Genomic DNA, 18,817 nt, shown 5'->3' with positions numbered 1-18,817 from the left:
GCAGGCTGTCAGAGCACGCTGGGAGCTGTAGGCTAGAAACATACAGAAAGCCGCAAGTTAGAAATCATTGTGAGACAGAAGTCTCATTGCTAGGGGTGCAGTAAAGGCTTCGGGCTGCGCAGGAGGTGACAAGATGAGGGAGTTGCAAAAAAAATCATTTAAGGCCCGACTCCCGACGTCATCGCACAGGACTACACCGACGACCTTAACGATTCTGCTGCTCCGGTGACGTCTCGAGCTGAGGTCCTGAGATCTGCTCAATGACTGACGGGTTTCTCGCAGGTCGCATCGTTTTGTGATCCCTGACTGAAGGCTGCATGCACTCGACCGTTTTTTTTGATGGTCGTCACACCACCGGTTTCAAAACCATTGGAGTCCATGGAGTGATTCAGACAGACGGTTTTTTAACAGCCAGTGAATAGAGGCTGTCAAAAAATAAATAAAAATAGGACTCGTCCGATTTTTGGCCGTTTTCACAGCCAGATAGAGACCATTGAAGTCAATGTGACCGTTTTTAACAGCCATATAGACAGGACTGCAGCCGTCTAACGGTCATTAAAAAATAAGTACGCTGGTGCAAATGGCCTTTTAGGGGTTAAAAATACATTTTAAAAAAAAAAATCGCTCACCTTGTCCACAAAAAAAAAAAAGCAGCCACATTCAGTTTTTCATGACCACTTTTCAACCATTTGTGCATCCATTTTCTGGCTGGCTGTCCGTTTTTAATGGCAGTTTTGCATCCGTTTTTCATGGATGTTAAAAACGGATGAATTTCATAGCTTTTTTTTTTATAAAATCCCATCCCCTGCAGTATACATAATGTCCCCCATAGTGGTCCTGTAATGTTTGTTTTTAGCAGTTGGGGGGCATCTTATCCACTTGCACACGCAAAGGCAGCAGCTTCTCCCACGCGATCACAATAAGTGCACGTGATGACATCATCACACAGCGCAGGTCCTTCAGAATCACAAGAGCGACTGCCGCTGCGCATGCAAGTGGATGAGGCGAGTGAGATATATATATTTTTTACCCCTGCCAAAAACAAACATAACAGGACCACAATAGGAAATGTATACTGCGGGGGATGGGATTTAATTTATAAAAAAAAAAAGCCAACGAAATTCACCAATTTTTAATGTTGATGGAAAACAGCCATTAAAAACGGACAGCCAGCCAGAAAATGGATGCACAAGTGGTTGAAAAATGGTCATGAAAAACTGAGTGTTTTTAACTGCGTCGTGTGCATGTAGCCTAAAGGTTTACACTTTTCCTTGTATGTGAATGGTCCTATTCACTGAACGCAAGCGGGTATTTTAAAAATGGTGAAAAGCAGCGCAACCTTGTGGCAAAGACAAACAACGGGTCAGATTTTGTAGCTAGAAGTTGATGCCTTTTTATGACTGATCCAAGTCCTTTCCCATCGCCTCTGCAGGACGCAGCGTCTCTACGGAGAACCCCTTTAAACCCAGTCATGAAAACATCTGGGTGACACCCACCATGGCTGCCATTCCAGCTCTGACAGTGGACGCCACCAGTAGCCTGGCATACACCCCTCTGCTGTTTTATCTGGACAGATTTGCCGTCCAGAAGCCTAGGACAGCTGTGTGATCTTTATTAGCGGCCATATTGATTGTTTTCCCAGGGACAGATTAGAGCTATTTCACAAAATAGAAAAAGACAGATGCCTTTTTTCCAAAAACAGCGCCACACCTGTCCAGAGGCGGTACGTGGTACTGCAGTTCATCCCCTTTCACTTCCATATGTCTGAGCTGCGATACCAGACCCTGCACTGGGGTGGCGCTGTTTGTTTTACTGCTGTAGAGTCCGTTACGGTCCTAAGAGCAGCGCGGACCAGGCACGAGCCGCTCCGGCATCCAGGCAGGGGGCAGCAAATAGCCAGGATTCCTGGCATGTCTTGGGTATTAAGAGACGCCCGGTTTAATCAGCCAGGATAACGGGTCTTTAACAAGGCGGACATCTGGAACAGATTAATCTTTTGGGCAGATCAGGTCATCATACCACCCACCCCCCGCCGAGCGGGTGTAGAGGGCATCTCAGTATATGCCGCCAGACGCTGGCAGCTGCCGTTATTTACAGTCATTTTAGGCGCAATACATAATAAAAATAACAAGTATGCAGAACTATTTCTGCCCCTGAGGGCATCCTTTCACGACAAGGACCCTTCTATTCTGCTACAGCAAGCAGGGATCTTGAAAAAGGTAGTAAAGAGCTTCTCATTACACAAATGCATTTTTTTTTTTTACCCTTTAACCACCTGTGGCCAGTTGATATCACTCCACTAGGGGGCACAAGAGCTGGCACAGGCTACGCCACCGTCTGGCAGACTCTGCCTTGATAGACCAGGGCAAGTTTCTCCAGCAAGGAACTGGTTAACCTCTAAATCGACACCAATTATGGTGGAAAATACCCACTTTAACGTTAATAGCGGCTTCTCTGCTGACCGCGACCTGACAAATCTCCTCCAAATCGTCTGGGGTTTCAGTGAAACACAAACATTTGGAGGAGGATGGAGTTGTGTGACATGTCCGTGCGCAGAGGAGCGGGCGCACTGCCAGGGGGAGCGGAGCGGGCGCCGCGTGGTGTAACCAGGAGTCCTGCCGGCTGGAGAGTTATGGGACGATGATGCAGCGGCTCGTGTGAGGGTTGTAGTACGGTCTGATCCACACTGCTCAGTGGAGTAGTGCCATGGGAATGATTAGAGACTGGAAATAACACTCGCATAAATAGCAACTCCCTAAACGACTTCTGTACTGGAATCCAATCACAGGCCTGATGGTTTTCAAGAATAAAAGAAAAAATAAATAAAATCCTATTGAAATCAGTGGCGCACACACCCAGAGCAATTAGTCGCATTCAGAGCTGCATGCACAATTCTGCCTCACATGACTTAAAGGGGTCCTCTCACTTCAGCAAATGGCATTTATCATATAGATAATGTGAAAACAAGGCCCTTACTGAATGTATTGGGATTCTCTATATTGCTTCCTTTGCTGGCGGGATTCCTTTTTCCATCAAGGTTGGTTTCCATGGTTACGACCACCCTGGAATCCAGCACTGGTGGACGTGTTTGCACACTACAGGAAAATCCAATGGCCACTTTAATAGAATCGACCAGAGAAACCTACGCTTTTTCCTATAGTGTGTAAGCACAACCACCGCTGCTGAATTGCAAGGTGGTCATAACCATGGAAACGAGCAGTGTATAGTATGATGGAAAAAAGGAACCCAGCCAGCAAAGGAGGCAATATGGAGAATCACAATACATTAGGAAGGGCCTTGTATTAACTTTCTCTACATGATCAATGCCCGTTGCTGAAGTGAGAGGACCCCTTTAAGCAATAGGCAGTGTGCAGCTTAGGCTACTTTCACACCAGCGGTTTTGCTGGTTTCGGCAGGGGTCAGCAAAAACGCTTCCATTACTGATAATACAACCGTCTGCATCCGTTATGAAGAGATCCGATTGGAATATCTTTAACATTGCCAAGACGGATCAGTCAATGGAGGACGGATCCGTTTTCTATTGTGTCGGAGAAAACAGATCCGTCCCCATTGACTTGCATTGTGGGTCATGATGGATCCGTCTTGCTCCGCATCCCAAGACTGAAAGTAAACCGCAGCACGCGGTTCTCCGGTATGGGAATAGAACATAACGCATTTTGGAGCATTCTGTTCAGTTACATTTTGTCACCATTGACAATGAATGGGGACAAAACGAAAGCGTTTTTTTCCGGTATTGAGACCCTATGATGGATCTAAATACCGTAAAATATTAAGGCTAGTGTGAAAGTAGCCTTAGGCTGTCAGTAACAGACTTCTGAAACTTCCTTCCAGTTCTAAATGCAGCTCTGGACATGACTGGAGTACAAGATATGTGTATGGCTAGCTTATGATTGATCGTGGGGGTACACCTAAGGCCTCATGCACACGACAGTATCAGTTTTGTAACATAGTACATAAGGCCGAAAAAAGCCTTCCGTCCATCCACTTCGGCCTGTCATCCTGCAAGTTGATCCAGAGGAAGGCAAAAAAATAAAAAATATACTGAGGTAGAAGCCAATTTTCCTCACTTTAGAGTCTGGAAGGAATTTTCCCCCTAATCAGGCATCAGAATAACTCCCTGGATCCCCGACCCCTCTCTACTAGCTATAGCCTGTAATATTATTACACTCCAGAAATACATCCAGGCCCCTCTTGAACTCCTTTAGTGAGCTCCCCATCACCACCTCCTCAGGCAGAGAGCTCCATAGTCTCACTGCTCTTACCGTAAAGAATCCACCTCTATGTCTGTGTACAAACCTTCTCTCCTCCAGACGCAGAGGATGTCCCCTCGTCACAGTCACAGTCCTGGGGATAAATAGATGATGGGAGAGATCTCTGTACTGACCCCTGATATATTTGTACATAGTAATTACATCTCCCCTCAGTCGTCTTTCTTCTAAAGTGAATAACCCTAATTTCAATAATCTTTCAGGGTACTGTAGTTCCCCCATTCCAGTTATTACTTTAGTTGCCCTCCTCTGAACCCTCTCCATGTGTGGTCTGACCAGTGATGTGTAAAGTGGTAGGACTATGTTCTCATCACGGACATCTATGCCCCATTATCTTAATGGCCTTGGCAGCAGCTGCCTGACACTGGTTTCTACAGCTTAGTTTGCTGTTTATTAAAATTCCTAGGTCCTTTTCCATGTCAGTGTTACCCAGTGTTTTACCATTTAGTATGTACGGGTGACTTGCATTATTCCTTCCCATGTGCATAACCTTACATTTGTCAGTGTTAAACCTCATCTGCCACTTCTCTGCCCAAGCCTCCAATCTATCCAGATCCCTCTGTAGCCGTATATTGTCCTCTGTAGTATATACAGTACAGAACAAAAGTTTGCACACACCTTCTCATTCAAAGAGTTTTCTTTATTTTCATGACTATGACAATTGTAGATTCACACTGAAGGCATCAAAACTATGAATTAACACATGTGGAATTATATACATAACAAAAAAGTGTGAAACAACTGAAAATATGTCATATTCTAGGTTCTTCAAAGTAGCCACCTTTTGCTTTGATTACTGCTTTGCACTCTTGGCATTCTCTTGATGAGCTTCAAGAGGTAGTCACCTGAAATGGTCTTCACTTCACAGGTGTGCCCTGTCAGGTTTAATAAGTGGGATTTCTTGCCTTATAAATGGGGTTGGGACCATCAGTTGCGTTGTGGAGAAGTCAGGTGGATGCACAGCTGATAGTCCTACTGAATAGACTGTTAGCTGCTTTTTTCTTGCCATAATACAAATTCTAAGTAATGAAAAACGAGTGCCCATCATTACTTTAAGAAATGAAGGTCAGTCAGTTCGAAAAATTGGGAAACCTTTGAAAGTAAGGGCTATGGAGAGTGATGGGGTGCTGTGCCAGATGACCTGGCCTCCACAGTCACCGGACCTGAACCCAATCAAGATGGTTTGGGGTGAGCTGGACCGCAGAGTGAAGGCAAAAGGGCCAACAAGTGCTAAGCATCTCTGGGAACTCCTTCAAGACTGTTGGAAGACCATTTCAGGTGACTACCTCTTGAAGCTCATCAAGAGAATGCCAAGAGTGTGCAAAGCAGTAATCAAAGCAAAAGGCGGCTACTTTGAAGAATCTAGAATATGACATTTTCAGTTGTTTCACACTTTTTTGTTATGTATATAATTCCACATGTGTTAATTCATAGTTTTGATGCCTTCATAGTCATGAAAATAAAGAAAACTCTTTGAATGAGAAGGTGTGTCCAAACTTTTGGTCTGTACTGTATAATTATATAAAGCGAGATGCTTGGCCAATGCATTTTGTACAAAACCATCTGAGCCCGTCTGCCTAACGTCAAGGCGATCTCTGTTAGACAGGTCCTAACACTAAATACTACCAGTTATGCGCCATAATGGCCGCCATAAAGTTCAGGGAGTGTTGGATCCACATGCATGCTGGATCCACTCTACAATTATGGCACCAAAAATGGTAAAAAGCAGAGTGGATACAGCATGCATGTGGATTCAACACTCCCTGAACTTTATGGCGGCCATTATGGCGCATAACAGGTAGTATTTAGTGTTCGGACCTGTCTAACAGAGATCGCCTTGACGTTAGGCAGACGGGCTCAGATGGTTTTGTACAAAATGCATTGGCCAAGCATCTCACTTTATAAATAAGCGTAGCATTAGCACTATAATTTTTGTCATTATTGTACTTTATCTGATTTGCAGGGTGCTGCTGCATTGTCTCTTTTTCCTATATATATTATATACTGTTCTTTTCATTGTTAATTACTTTACACAGTTTAGTGTCAACTGAAAAAATGTATACTTTACTGTGCAAGCCTTCTAGAGGATCATTAATAAATATATTGAAGAGAATAGGGCCCAATACTGACCCCTGAGGTACCCCACTAGTGACAGTGACCCCTCCAGTACTGACCCCTGTGGTACTCCACTAGTGACAGTGACCCAATCTGAGTGTGTACCGTTAATAACCACCCTCTGTTTTCTATCACTCAGCCAGTTACTTACCCACATACAGATGTTTTCTCCCAGTCCGAGCATTCTCATTTTATATACTAACCTTTTATGTGGTACAGTGTCAAATGCTTTGGAGAAGTCCAGATACACGACATCCATTGATTCGCCGCTGTCAAGTCTAGAACTTACCTCCTCATAGAAACTGATTAAATTAGTCTGACATGACCGATCCCTCATAAAGCCATGCTGATATGGCGTTATTTTCTTGTTTTCATTGAGATCCTCCAAGATGGCATCTCTTAGAAAACCTTCAAACAGTTTACCCACAACAGATGTTAAACTTACCGGCCTATAGTTTCCAGTAGGGATCGACCGATATTGATTTTTTAGGGCCGATACCGATACCGATAATTTGTGAGCTTTCAGGCCGATAGCCGATAATTTATACCGATATTCTGGGAATTTTCATTTTTGAAAAAAAAAAAATAATTCCCACAAATCTGCTGAAAATTAATGTTTATTGTTAATGTGTGTTTTTTTTTTTTTTGTAAATCTTTCTTTTTCATTTATATTTAATATTTTGGTGTTTTTATTTTTGTAACTTTTTTTTTTTTTTTTTACTAACTTTTAGCCCCCTTAGGGACTAGAACCCTTGTCCTATTCACCCTGATAGAGATCTATCAGGGTGAATAGGAGCTCACACTGTCCCTGCTGCCGTGTGCTTTGTGCACACAGCAGCATGGAGCTTACCATGGCAGCCAGGGCTTCAGTAGCGTCCTGGCTGCCATGGTAACCGATCGGAGCCCCAGCATTACACTGCTGGGGCTCCGATCGGAGGAGCAGGGGAGGAGGGGATCCTGTGGGGGGGGGGGGGGGGGCGCACTGCGACTGGGGTGGGGGGGCGCATGCGCCACCACTGCTTAATACTGGGGGGGAGGGGGGGCGCACTGCGCCACCTCTGCTTAATGCTGGGGGGGAGGGGGGGCGCACTGCGCCACCAATGTCTAATACTGGGGGGCTTGGGGGGGCGCACTGCGCCACCAATGTCTAATACTGGGGGGCTTGGGGGGGCGCACTGCGCCACCAATGAAGCTTAATCTCTAATTTATTCATATACAGGAGGCGGGAGCTGGCTGCAGGATCACATAGCCGGCTCCCGACCTCTATGACAAGTAGCTGCGATCCGCGGCACCTGAGGAGTTAACTACCGCAGATCGCAGCTACAGCTCATAGAGGCCGGGAGCCGGCTATGTGATCCTGCGCAGCCTGAGCCAGCTCCCGGCCCGCCTCCTGTATATGAATAAATGAGAGATTAAGCTTCATTGGTGGCGCAGTGGCCATAGCTCCTCCCCTCCTCTTGTCCCCTGTCCTCTCATTGGCGGCAGCAGCACAGGGGGAGGAGACACTGCTCCTTCTCCCCTGTGCTGCTGCTGAGGGAACACGGAGAGCGCTGACAGCAGCGCGATCTGTGTTCCCATACACTATCGGAATATCGGCAAAATAAATGCCGATACCGATAGCGGTCAAAATCCTGAATATCGGCCGATAATATCGGTAAATCCGATAATCGGTCGATCCCTAGTTTCCAGGCTCTGTTTTTGGACCCTTTTTGAATATTGGCATCACATTTGCTATGCACCAATCCTGTGGGACATTCCCAGTCAGTGTAGAGTCAGCAAATATCAGAAATAAGGGTCTGGCTAATGACATTACTTCTCTTAGGATACGGGGGGGGGGGGGGGGGTGTATGCCATCTGGTCCTGGCAATTTGTCTATTTTAATCTTTTTAAAGGGAACCTGTCACCCAAAAATCGCCTATTAAGCTGTTTACAGTACCTTATAGTGCTGTATAGTCGTTTCCTGATGCACTTTTTGTTAGTTTTGCAGCATGTATGCTCAGTCAGAAATCGATGTTATATTCAGCTGCTGCCCCGTGCTTCAAGTCAGGCTTGAAGTCACGGGGGCAGCGGCCTCGGCGTCTTAACATGGCCCTCTCCCCGCCCCCTGCCTCTGTGACTGACAGCCGAAATCCGATTCCGGGACCGCGCTCAACGGCCGCATGCGCAGTAAAGGGCGGCTGGAGCGCGGTCCCGGCTGCCGCGCGTACTACGCGCCGTCTTACTTTCGCCGCACTGCGCATGCGCCCGACATCCTGTATCAAACGCGCCCGCGCCCGGCATCTGGGCGCGGGCGCGGGCGCGGGGAGAGGGCCATGTAAGACGCCGAGGCCGCTGCCCCCGTGACTTCAAGCCTGACTTGAAGCACGGGGCAGCAGCTGAATATAACATCGATTTCTGACTGAGCATACATGCTGCAAAACTAACAAAAAGTGCATCAGGAAACGACTATACAGCACTATAAGGTACTGTAAACAGCTTAATAGGCGATTTTTGGGTGACAGGTTCCCTTTAAGTCGCTGTTGTACTTCTTCCTGGGTCAGACAGGACACTTTTAATGGGGAATTTACCTTTACATCCTGCATTTTATCTGACAGTTTATTCCTCAGTGACTACAGTGGAGAATTTTTCATTTTTTTACAGCTTTGCTTTCTCCTCATCGCTCTCTGCAACTCCCCCCTCATTGCTCTGTAGAGGGTCGACAACTTCAGATTTATACTTTTTACCATTTATATAAATGAACATTTTAGGGTTAGTTTTGCTCTCTTTGGCAATTAATCTCTCGGTCTCTAGTTTGGCTGCATTTTAGTTTTTTTACATATTCTATTTTTTTTACTTATAGTTTTTCAGTGCTTCCGTGCTACCCTCCTGTTTTAGTGATTTAAATGCTTTCTTTTTCATTTACTGCCTTCTTTACAGTTCTATTTATCCACATTGGTTTCTTCTTGTTCCTTAACCTTTTATTCCCATACGGTATGTACCTCTCACAATGAGATTTTAGGATGCTTTTAAAGATATCCCATTTTGTGGCTGTATTTTTATTTTTGAGGACTTTGTCCCAGTTAGTTCGGCCTATGGCCTCTCTTACTTGGCTAAATTTAGCTTTTTTTGAAGTTTGGTATTTTTGTTCCTCTCTGTAGAAACGCTCTTTTGAATGATAATTGGAATGTTATTACTTTATGGTCACTATTTCCCAGGTGTCCCCCGACCTGCACATCTTTTGTTCTGTCAGGCCTAGTGGTTAATACTAAGTCCAGTATGGCCGTCCCTCTAGTCGGGTCCGGAACCAGTTCGGAGAGGTAATGGTCTTTGGTTATCCCCCATAATAACCACCTCATTATGATCTGCAGCCTCGTCTATCTCGTTTAGTAGTAGATTTTCTGTGGACTCCGGTATATTAGGTGGTTTATAGTAAACTCCTATTAGTAATTTATTATTGTTTTTAGCTCCATGTATCTCTCCCCACAGAGACTCCACATGTCCATGTCCCTCACTTATATCTTCATGGAGTGTGGGCTTTAGACAGGACTTTACATAAAGGCAGACCCCCCGCCCCCCCCCTCCGATTTTGACGATCCTTTCTAAACAGACTGTAACCCTGTACATTAACTGCCCAGTCATAGCCATCATCCAGCCATGTCTCAGTTATTCCCACTGTCATAGCCATCATCCAGCCGTGTCTCAGTTATTCCCACTGTCATAGCCATCATCCAGCCGTGTCTCAGTTATTCCCACTGTCATAGCCATCATCCAGCCGTGTCTCAGTTATTCCCCCAGTCATAGCCATCATCCAGCCGTGTCTCAGTTATTCCCACTGTCATAGCTATCATCCAGCCGTGTCTCAGTTATTCCCACTGTCATAGCTATCATCCAGCCGTGTCTCAGTTATTCCCACTGTCATAGCCATCATCCAGCCATGTCTCAGTTATTCCCACTGTCATAGCCATCATCCAGCCGTGTCTCAGTTATTCCCACTGTCATAGCCATCATCCAGCCATGTCTCAGTTATTCCCACTGTCATAGCCATCATCCAGCCGTGTCTCAGTTATTCCAACTGTCATAGCTATCATCCAGCCGTGTCTCAGTTATTCCCACTGTCATAGCTATCATCCAGCCGTGTCTCAGTTATTCCCACTGTCATAGCTATCATCCAGCCGTGTCTCAGTTATTCCCACTGTCATAGCCATCATCCAGCCGTGTCTCAGTTATTCCCCCAGTCATAGCCATCATCCAGCCGTGTCTCAGTTATTCCCACTGTCATAGCTATCATCCAGCCGTGTCTCAGTTATTCCCACTGTCATAGCTATCATCCAGCCGTGTCTCAGTTATTCCCACTGTCATAGCTATCATCCAGCCGTGTCTCAGTTATTCCAACTGTCATAGCTATCATCCAGCCATGTCTCAGTTATTCCCACTGTCATAGCTATCATCCAGCCGTGTCTCAGTTATTCCCACTGTCATAGCTATCATCCAGCCGTGTCTCAGTTATTCCCACAGTCATAGCTATCATCCAGCCGTGTCTCAGTTATTCCCACAGTCATAGCTATCATCCAGCCGTGTCTCAGTTATTCCCACAGTCATAGCTATCATCCAGCCGTGTCTCAGTTATTCCCACTGTCATAGCTATCATCCAGCCGTGTCTCAGTTATTCCCACTGTCATAGCTATCATCCAGCCGTGTCTCAGTTATTCCCACTGTCATAGCTATCATCCAGCCGTGTCTCAGTTATTCCCACTGTCATAGCTATCATCCAGCCGTGTCTCAGTTATTCCCACAGTCATAGCTATCATCCAGCCGTGTCTCAGTTATTCCCACAGTCATAGCTATCATCCAGCCGTGTCTCAGTTATTCCCACTGTCATAGCCATCATCCAGCCGTGTCTCAGTTATTCCCACAGTCATAGCTATCATCCAGCCGTGTCTCAGTTATTCCCACAGTCATAGCTATCATCCAGCCGTGTCTCAGTTATTCCCACTGTCATAGCCATCATCCAGCCGTGTCTCAGTTATTCCCACTGTCATAGCTATCATCCAGCCGTGTCTCAGTTATTCCCACTGTCATAGTCCTCCTCACACGTCACTAATTCCAGCTCCCCAGGTTTATTAGTCAGGCTTCTGGCATTAGTATACATACATTTGAGAGGTTGATGTATATTTTTTACCCCACACCTTTTCTTCTGAACTGTTCTAGTCCCTCCTTCCATTCCTCCCCCAGTCCCACTACCTGCCCCCGGTCTCTATCTGCACTATCCTCCCCTCCTATAATGTAATTACCCCCCCCAAGCCTAAACACTCCTCCAACCTTCTAGCCATCTTCTCCCCCAATGATAGGGCCTGTACAGAGAAGATCCGGCCGTGTGCGAACCCGCACTTTTTCGTTCCATACCATTGTAAAAAAAATGTCTATTCTTAGCCGCAAAACAGACAATAGGACATGTTCTATCTTTTTTTGCGGGACTGTGGAAGACACATACAATGCGGACAGCAAGCCGTGCTCTGTGAATAGGTCCGCATCAGATGCAGACCACAAATACGGTCATGTACATGAGGCCTTAGATCAGGGATGGCCAACCTGCGGCCCTGACTACCATCAGCCTACAGCAGGGCATGGTGGGAGTTGTAGTTTTATAACAGCTGCAGAGCTGTAGATTGGCCATCCCTGCCTTAGATAAATGATTTCGGCAGGTGCGGCTGACCATCTAATGCGTACGGCGACCTCCAAATGCTCCCCCATGGCCGACGCTAGCGAGATAAGGATTGGGCATGTTAGATTTCTACTGCCCGATCCCTTCGTTCTCAGGGAGATAAGCTACTGCCAGTGGTGTAACAGCAACTTTCTTGGTTGGTTCATGTGTATGGGGAGGGCACAACACCCTGTTCACTTGAATGGGACTGTGCTGCACTTACGAATTGCCGGGGGGACCACAGAAGGAATTGCCGGGGACTATGGATTAAAAATATATGGGGGTTCACAGATGTTGGCCCCTCACAATTAGAAGGTCTCGAAGATATACAAACACCTTCAATGAAGGGAATGATCCTTTAATACAACATATTCAAAGTATCTGTAAACTTTCTGAAACTAAATTAAGATTTCAATAATTACTGCTTCAACCGGGAAGTAAAAATCTGACAATTCTGTTCCTTTTTTTGCATATTTATTTATTTTTTAAAGGGGTTGTCCGGGTTCCGAGCTGAACCCGGACATACCTTAATTTTCACCCAGGCAGCCCCCCTGACATGAGTATCGGAGCAGTTCATGCTCCGATGCCCTCTTTTGCCCTTCGCTAAATCACGCAGGGCAAAGGCATTTTCAGGAGATCCGGTGACGTATCTGGCTCTCCACTGGGCTGCCAGGAAGCCCGGTGACGTCACTGGCATTGATGGGCGGGATTTAGCGCTGCCCTAGTCAGTAAAACGGCTAGTGCAGCACTAAACTCCCCCCCCCATTAGAGCCGGTGACGTCACCGAACACACTGCCGTGTGAAAGCTTCCGCCCGGTGTTCTATAAAAAAAAAAAAAAAAAACTACCCCGTATGACTTCCAGTGAAGCAATTAGCTGGAGAAGGGGGGGAGTGTGCCTCAGCGCAAGGGATCGCTCGCACAGCGAAACACCATCCAAACTCCCTACCACTCAGTGCGCTCGAGTGGACTCACGGACACTGCGCGTGCGCCCTTAGGGGTAAGGAGTTCGAATGATTGTTTGTCGGTTCGCTGTGCGAGCGATCCCTGGCCCATATTGCGCACTCGTGGTAGTGCGCTTGCGCTGAGGCACACGCCCCCTTCTCCAGCTAATCGCTTCACTGGAAGTCACGTGGGGGTATGGTATTTTCACGGGGTAGGGTTTTTTGATAGAATACCGGCAGTGTGTTATGATAAACAAAGAGCCCATGCCCTGCGTGATTTAGCACAGGGCAAGGGAGCGCATGAGATGCTCCAATGCTAACCTCAGGGGGGCTGCCTGGGTGAAAATAAGGGTATGTCCGGGTTCAGCTCTGAACCCAAACAACCCCTTTAAAGTTTCTGTAATAGGAGGACGCTGCAGTGCTGGTGGACGGAACAGGCAGAACGTGAGCAACACCTAGTGGTGAAACTGTAACATGACAGCGACACATGGAAAGATTACTCTGGTGTCTTGTCCTAATGTAACACCGCATGCAACGATCAGCTTAACCTAAGCCAAATATGGCGCAACTCGTCACAGCTGTACAAACCCTGCGGGTGTTACAACCATCACAAGTTACCACGGTAACATGTCGCCAGGTGCCCAGACTGGCAAAGCGCGACAACCCACAGAACAGGGGCGGAGGGGGCGTCACTTTCTGCTATAACAAGCAGATCATGAGGTGACGAGGTGTAATCTGATCAGAAAACGGGAATGCAGCGTCCAGCGCCAAGCATGGGTGGCAAGACGTAGAGCCAGGAGCTGGCAGTACCAGACACCGAGCGTCCCTGAACTTTGTACAGACTTGTCTCAGGAACCCTTATCAGATCTGCATTAACCCCTTGTCTTACAAGGTGGCTTGAATGTGAAGTCCACGTTCCAGCTGGGTCAGTAACGGCTCGTGGCCACTAGCATTATCTGATGTCCTTGGCATCGGCACAGAGACCGTACGCTTTACGTTCTTAAAGAGACAACGACCCGAAAAGTGCAAGAAAGGTCGGAGATCTATGAGGAGATTCGCAGGCGAAAGCTGCGGCAGGCGATATATTACACGGAATCATTAGGTCACCTGACTAACAGGACAGCTGCTGATGTCCTCTATTGACCTACATAGGATCTGTGTATTGATCACCCCCTAGTGGTGGCAACAGGAAGCTGAGGGGTTTTTGTTTTGTATTTTGCTGCTGGTTTCTTTAACCCTTTCAGCACCAACCTATTTCAAGCCACCTGGACAGGGCATTTCTATATGTTTTTTTTGCGTATTCCAAAAGTCTAGACTTATTATTATTCAGTGTTGCCATACAAGGGTTTTGCTTTTTTTGCGAGACAAGTTGTGTTTTTCTAAGGCGCCATAATATATTTTTAAAGGGGTTCTGCAGATGCTGATGATCAGTAAAAAGAACTGCATTTCCTATTTACACCATTGGCTGCATGGCGTACACACATGTTGGCACGATTACTCCGATACCCAATACGTATAGGATTTTAAGTAGTTTTTTATGCATTACTAATTTTGCACAACAATTATTTGGCATGTCCCAATAGCCATTTAGCAGGCCCAGATGCGACCATTAGGTCCCCAATAACCATAACCTGTAGCAAAGGAAACAAAAAGCTTCCCTTCTCTGCCGAACCCCTTCAGCTGTCCACAAACACACTGGATGTATGGCAGCCAAACCAGACTGTGCTGGGACCAGCTGACCACTTAACGTCTATTGGGGCCCCCCATAAAGGATGTCAGAGACAAGAATCAAGCAGGTTAGTTACCAATATACCCAATCTTTTTGTTCTGGGAGGCGTCTGGCAGACACTTAGCCTCCTACCACTCAGCAGTGTGCATGTGTGGGGGGTAGTTGGGGGAAGATTGCTAGTTGAGGCCATCAGCTATCCAATATGTAGGGTCAGGCATAGATATGCAGTCGCTACTAGCTGCAGCATCTAAGGGGCTAAAGGGGTTCCCTGGAAGGTAAACACTGATGGCTAATCCTCAGGTCATCAATATCTGATGGTTGGCACCCTCGCGGTTCAAGTAGTATACTGGCTGTGCTTGGTGTTGCAGCCCAGGCCCATTCATATAAATAGAACTGAGCTGCAAATTGGGCATGTGACCAATGAACATGGCGTCACCAGCCTAGGAAGAGGTCACAGTGAGGTGCAGAAAGGGTTAATGAGCAAATTTAAAGTATCATGAGACCTGGGGGTCCAGAAGGGACAAGATTGAGACAATCACAAGAATCTACAATTGAAGATCCACACTCTTTAGAAACGCCGTTTCCACGATTTGTTAGGAGTCAAAGCCTCTCACCTTTTCTGACGATTCCTCTCCAGACAGATAGGAGGCGCTGGACATCTCCAGGGCAGCAGAAGCCATGTATGCATCTGTGGTGGACGAGGACCGTGGGCGCCCTGGATGGGAAAGGACGGCCATGATATCCTGAGCAGAACGCCGGCCGATCTGCGGACTCCCCCGCGTCTTGCCTTTGCGGTTCTGCTGCAGGCTGCTCCCCCTCCTCACTTTTGGAGGGGCACGGATCTGCTGCAGGACGCGATTCAGGGCTGTGGGCTGACCACTCCCATCGGATTCTTGCGCCTGATCCGGTTCTGGTTCCGGCTCGGGCTGGACTTGCTGCACATCGTGGGGGGAGACGGAGGAACGACGTCTCTGATGCTGAAACAAGTGCTTCAGGCCCTGGCCAATCACGTTGATGTTGTCGAAGTGCGAGCCTTTGGGGGCCTTCTGCTCCCCGTCCACCAGCCTCTTGTATTCGTTACCCCCAGGGTCATTGTCATCGCAGAGGCTGTCGCTGCCAGGTGCCTCCATCAGAAAACATCAACCATGCCCCCCTCCCCCCCGAATCTTCAGTGCACAGATCACTGAGAAGTTATTTTAACTTGAAATGGATAGAGTAGGCCCCCGAAACGCGCTGGGATGGGCGTAGGTAAGTCATAAGAGTGGAGAGGCCGTGGCAGGAGGTCGGGGCTCCTCAGTGCAACGTCCTTTTAGATCCTCAAAAACCTGCAAAGAGATGAAAATACATGTTAGAAGGTGGGAGTGGGGAGGGCAGACCCCCAGGATTCCCCAAATTCTACCTGACCCACCCTATAACATCCTTTTCACCCCAACCAACTCCTCCACCCACTTTCCACAACATATTCTTGAGCGTCTCTTACATATGGCCGGTGACTGCGGCTGGGCCTCTAGTATCGCTCCTGCTGACGGTTTCCTTCCCCGACATCAGTAGGGATGAAGTTTGCAGCCATCACTGACTTGACAGGTGAGCTGTGTACGAAAGAATCATAAGCTGGCGTGAGAAAAGCAACGAAGAAAAGCGACCCTATGACAACACTTCCTGTCTTGCCACCACTGTCCACTTCCCAGCAGGCAGGAAATGTAGAAATTAGGTTGTGGCCGCTGACACGGAGGGCAATGTGACAAAGGCGCACGGTCAGGGCACAGGACAGGAAGTGTTGTCACAGGGACAGTTTTTTAATAAAAACCCTTAAATGTAACCCAACCATTTCTAATGACCGTTCTCATGAAGGATTAGTCAGCGACTAATAAGTACTGCAGCAGTGGGAACAGCAGCTATAGTCGGGCGCCGCTTATTCCAAGGGCACTGCTTTTCCTGCCTGCTATATGGAGCTAATAACACAGGACAGATCTGGCACACTCCTCCGGGCGATGCTCACATGCATATTTTATGCTATATTTATACCCTTTATTATGTGACCACCGTTCTGCCAACAGTTAACCCTAAACTGGCCAGGAGCTGACGCCTTAAATGGTGGGCAGAGACCTATGCTGCCAAATTGAGTCTGCAGCGGCATGACCTGCTCCACCCAGCCTCTAGTTGGGTGGGGGACTTTCTACCACTGTACTGCAGCGCCACTCTCGTGCACAGGCTGCGACTGGTACTGCAGCACAGCACAAGTCACTTGAATCCCAGACACGGCCATGAACAAGAGCGACGCCGTTTCCGTAATCCTGTCCGCCTCCTTTAAGTCAGCATGTTAAGGAGGTGCTCTTACACCGCGAGGTGTGAAGTAACCGGGGTGCAAAGCAGGACAAAGCACTCACTGTAATTAACAGAAGTCACACCTAATGATGTAAGAGGGGGAGGGGCACATGTACGGTATATACAGGCAAGGCAGAGTTCACACTTCCGTTATTTGGTCAGTTATTGGGAGCCAAAACCAGTAGTGAAGCCTCCGCAGAGATCAGGTGTAATGGAAAGATCTGCACCTGTTCTGGATTTCTGACCCGCACCTGGTTTTGGCTCACAATAACAGACGGAAATAACAGAAGTGTGAACTCAGCCTAAGGCCTCATGCACACGACCATTGTGTGTTTTGTGGTTTTGCGGTCCGGAAACTGCGGATCCGGAAAACATGAATGGCATCTGTGTGCGTTCCGCAATTTGTGGAACGGCGCAGACAGCCATTACTATAACTGCCTTTTTTTCTCGTCCGCAAAATGGACAAGAATAGGACAAGTTATATTTTTTTTTTGCGGACCACGGAACGGCGCAACGGATGCGGACAACACAGAGTACTGCCCGCATCTTTTGCGGCCCCTTTGAAGTGAATGAGTCCACATCGAAGCCGCAAATACTGCGGTTCGGATGTGGCCAAAACAACGGTCGTGTGCATGAGGCCTAAGGCTCCATTCAGACATCTGCACTTTGGGTCCGGATCTGTTCAGCAATTGTACAGAACGGGCGAGGACCCATTCTTTTTTTTTAATGGGGACGGAAAATATGCGGGCAGCACTCCGTGCGTTGTCCGCATCCGCATTTCTGGTCCGCAACGCAGCAAAAAAATAGAACATGTCCTATTCTTGTCTGCAGCTGCGGACAAGAATAGGCATTTCTATTGGGGTGCCAGCCCGGTGTTTTTCAGATCCGCAAAACACTGCGGATGTGTGAATGGACCCTAACCTTGTTCCAGCTGTACTGACAATGACACAGGAACTTCCCAACATCCTTCTAATCCAATTCTGTAGGACGGAGATTTCCTCTGCACACGCCGAGCACCGTAACGTAATAAGCAGAGGTTTATCAGATATAATGCAGCAGCACGTCGTCAGACAGAGGCATCGTTTTATTGTTCACTTTCCTCCTAGATGCAGAATGAAGCAGCCGGCTTAATCTTCATTAAAGGGGTTGTCCAATTATTTATATTGATGACCTATCCTCAGGATGGGTCATCAATATCAGATCGGTGGGGGTCCGACACCCGGCACGATGAGCTGGTTGAAGGGAAGGCACTCGCCGTGCCAGCGCAGTCTTCCCTTCATTGTCTACCTGCTCGCCGTCGCAATAGCAGCGATGGGTAGGTGTAACTACAAGGGGCCGTCCTATTCACTTCAAGTGTATAGGAAGAAACCGTCCCATAAATGTTAATGGGACGGCTTCTTGTAGTTACACCCTGCCCATCGCCGCTGTGCGACGGCGAGCAGGTAAACAATGAAGGGAAGACTGCGCTGGCACGGTGTATGCTTTCTCTTCAACCAGCTGATCGGCAAGGGTGTCGGACCACACCAATCATATATTGATGACCTATCCTGAGGATACATCATCAAGATAAATAACTTCGATAACCCTTTTAATAATTTCCTATTGTTTTACTTTTGCAGAGCGCATGCAAGTCCTTCACTTAGCTGCTGGTGCTGCTGAACCGGACACAAAATCACCAGAGCTCTGCTCTTTTTTCTGACCGCTCTCTGCTCTCCTCCTCTTTCTGTGTTACAGAAG

The 18,817-nt window shown here is 47.4% G+C and overlaps 1 protein-coding gene across 2 annotated transcripts in view; it reads right to left on the bottom strand.

The window, feature by feature from the left end:
- Window positions 1-18,817, bottom strand: part of TMCC1 (transmembrane and coiled-coil domain family 1) — an 86,360-nt gene that overhangs the window by 50,654 nt on the left and 16,889 nt on the right. For both annotated transcript variants that reach the window (XM_044301175.1, XM_044301176.1), the window contains 2 exons: window positions 16,236-16,344; window positions 15,370-16,080 (listed from right to left, as the gene is read on the bottom strand). In XM_044301175.1, coding sequence (XP_044157110.1) covers window positions 15,370-15,885 — 516 coding nt within the window. In that variant the 5' untranslated portion in view covers window positions 15,886-16,080; window positions 16,236-16,344. The remainder of the gene's footprint in view (window positions 1-15,369; window positions 16,081-16,235; window positions 16,345-18,817) is intronic.

Source organism: Bufo gargarizans, chromosome 7 (genome assembly GCF_014858855.1).
Source record: "Bufo gargarizans isolate SCDJY-AF-19 chromosome 7, ASM1485885v1, whole genome shotgun sequence".
NCBI lineage: Eukaryota > Metazoa > Chordata > Amphibia > Anura > Bufonidae > Bufo > Bufo gargarizans.
This window is presented reverse-complemented; position numbering and strand designations above follow the sequence as displayed.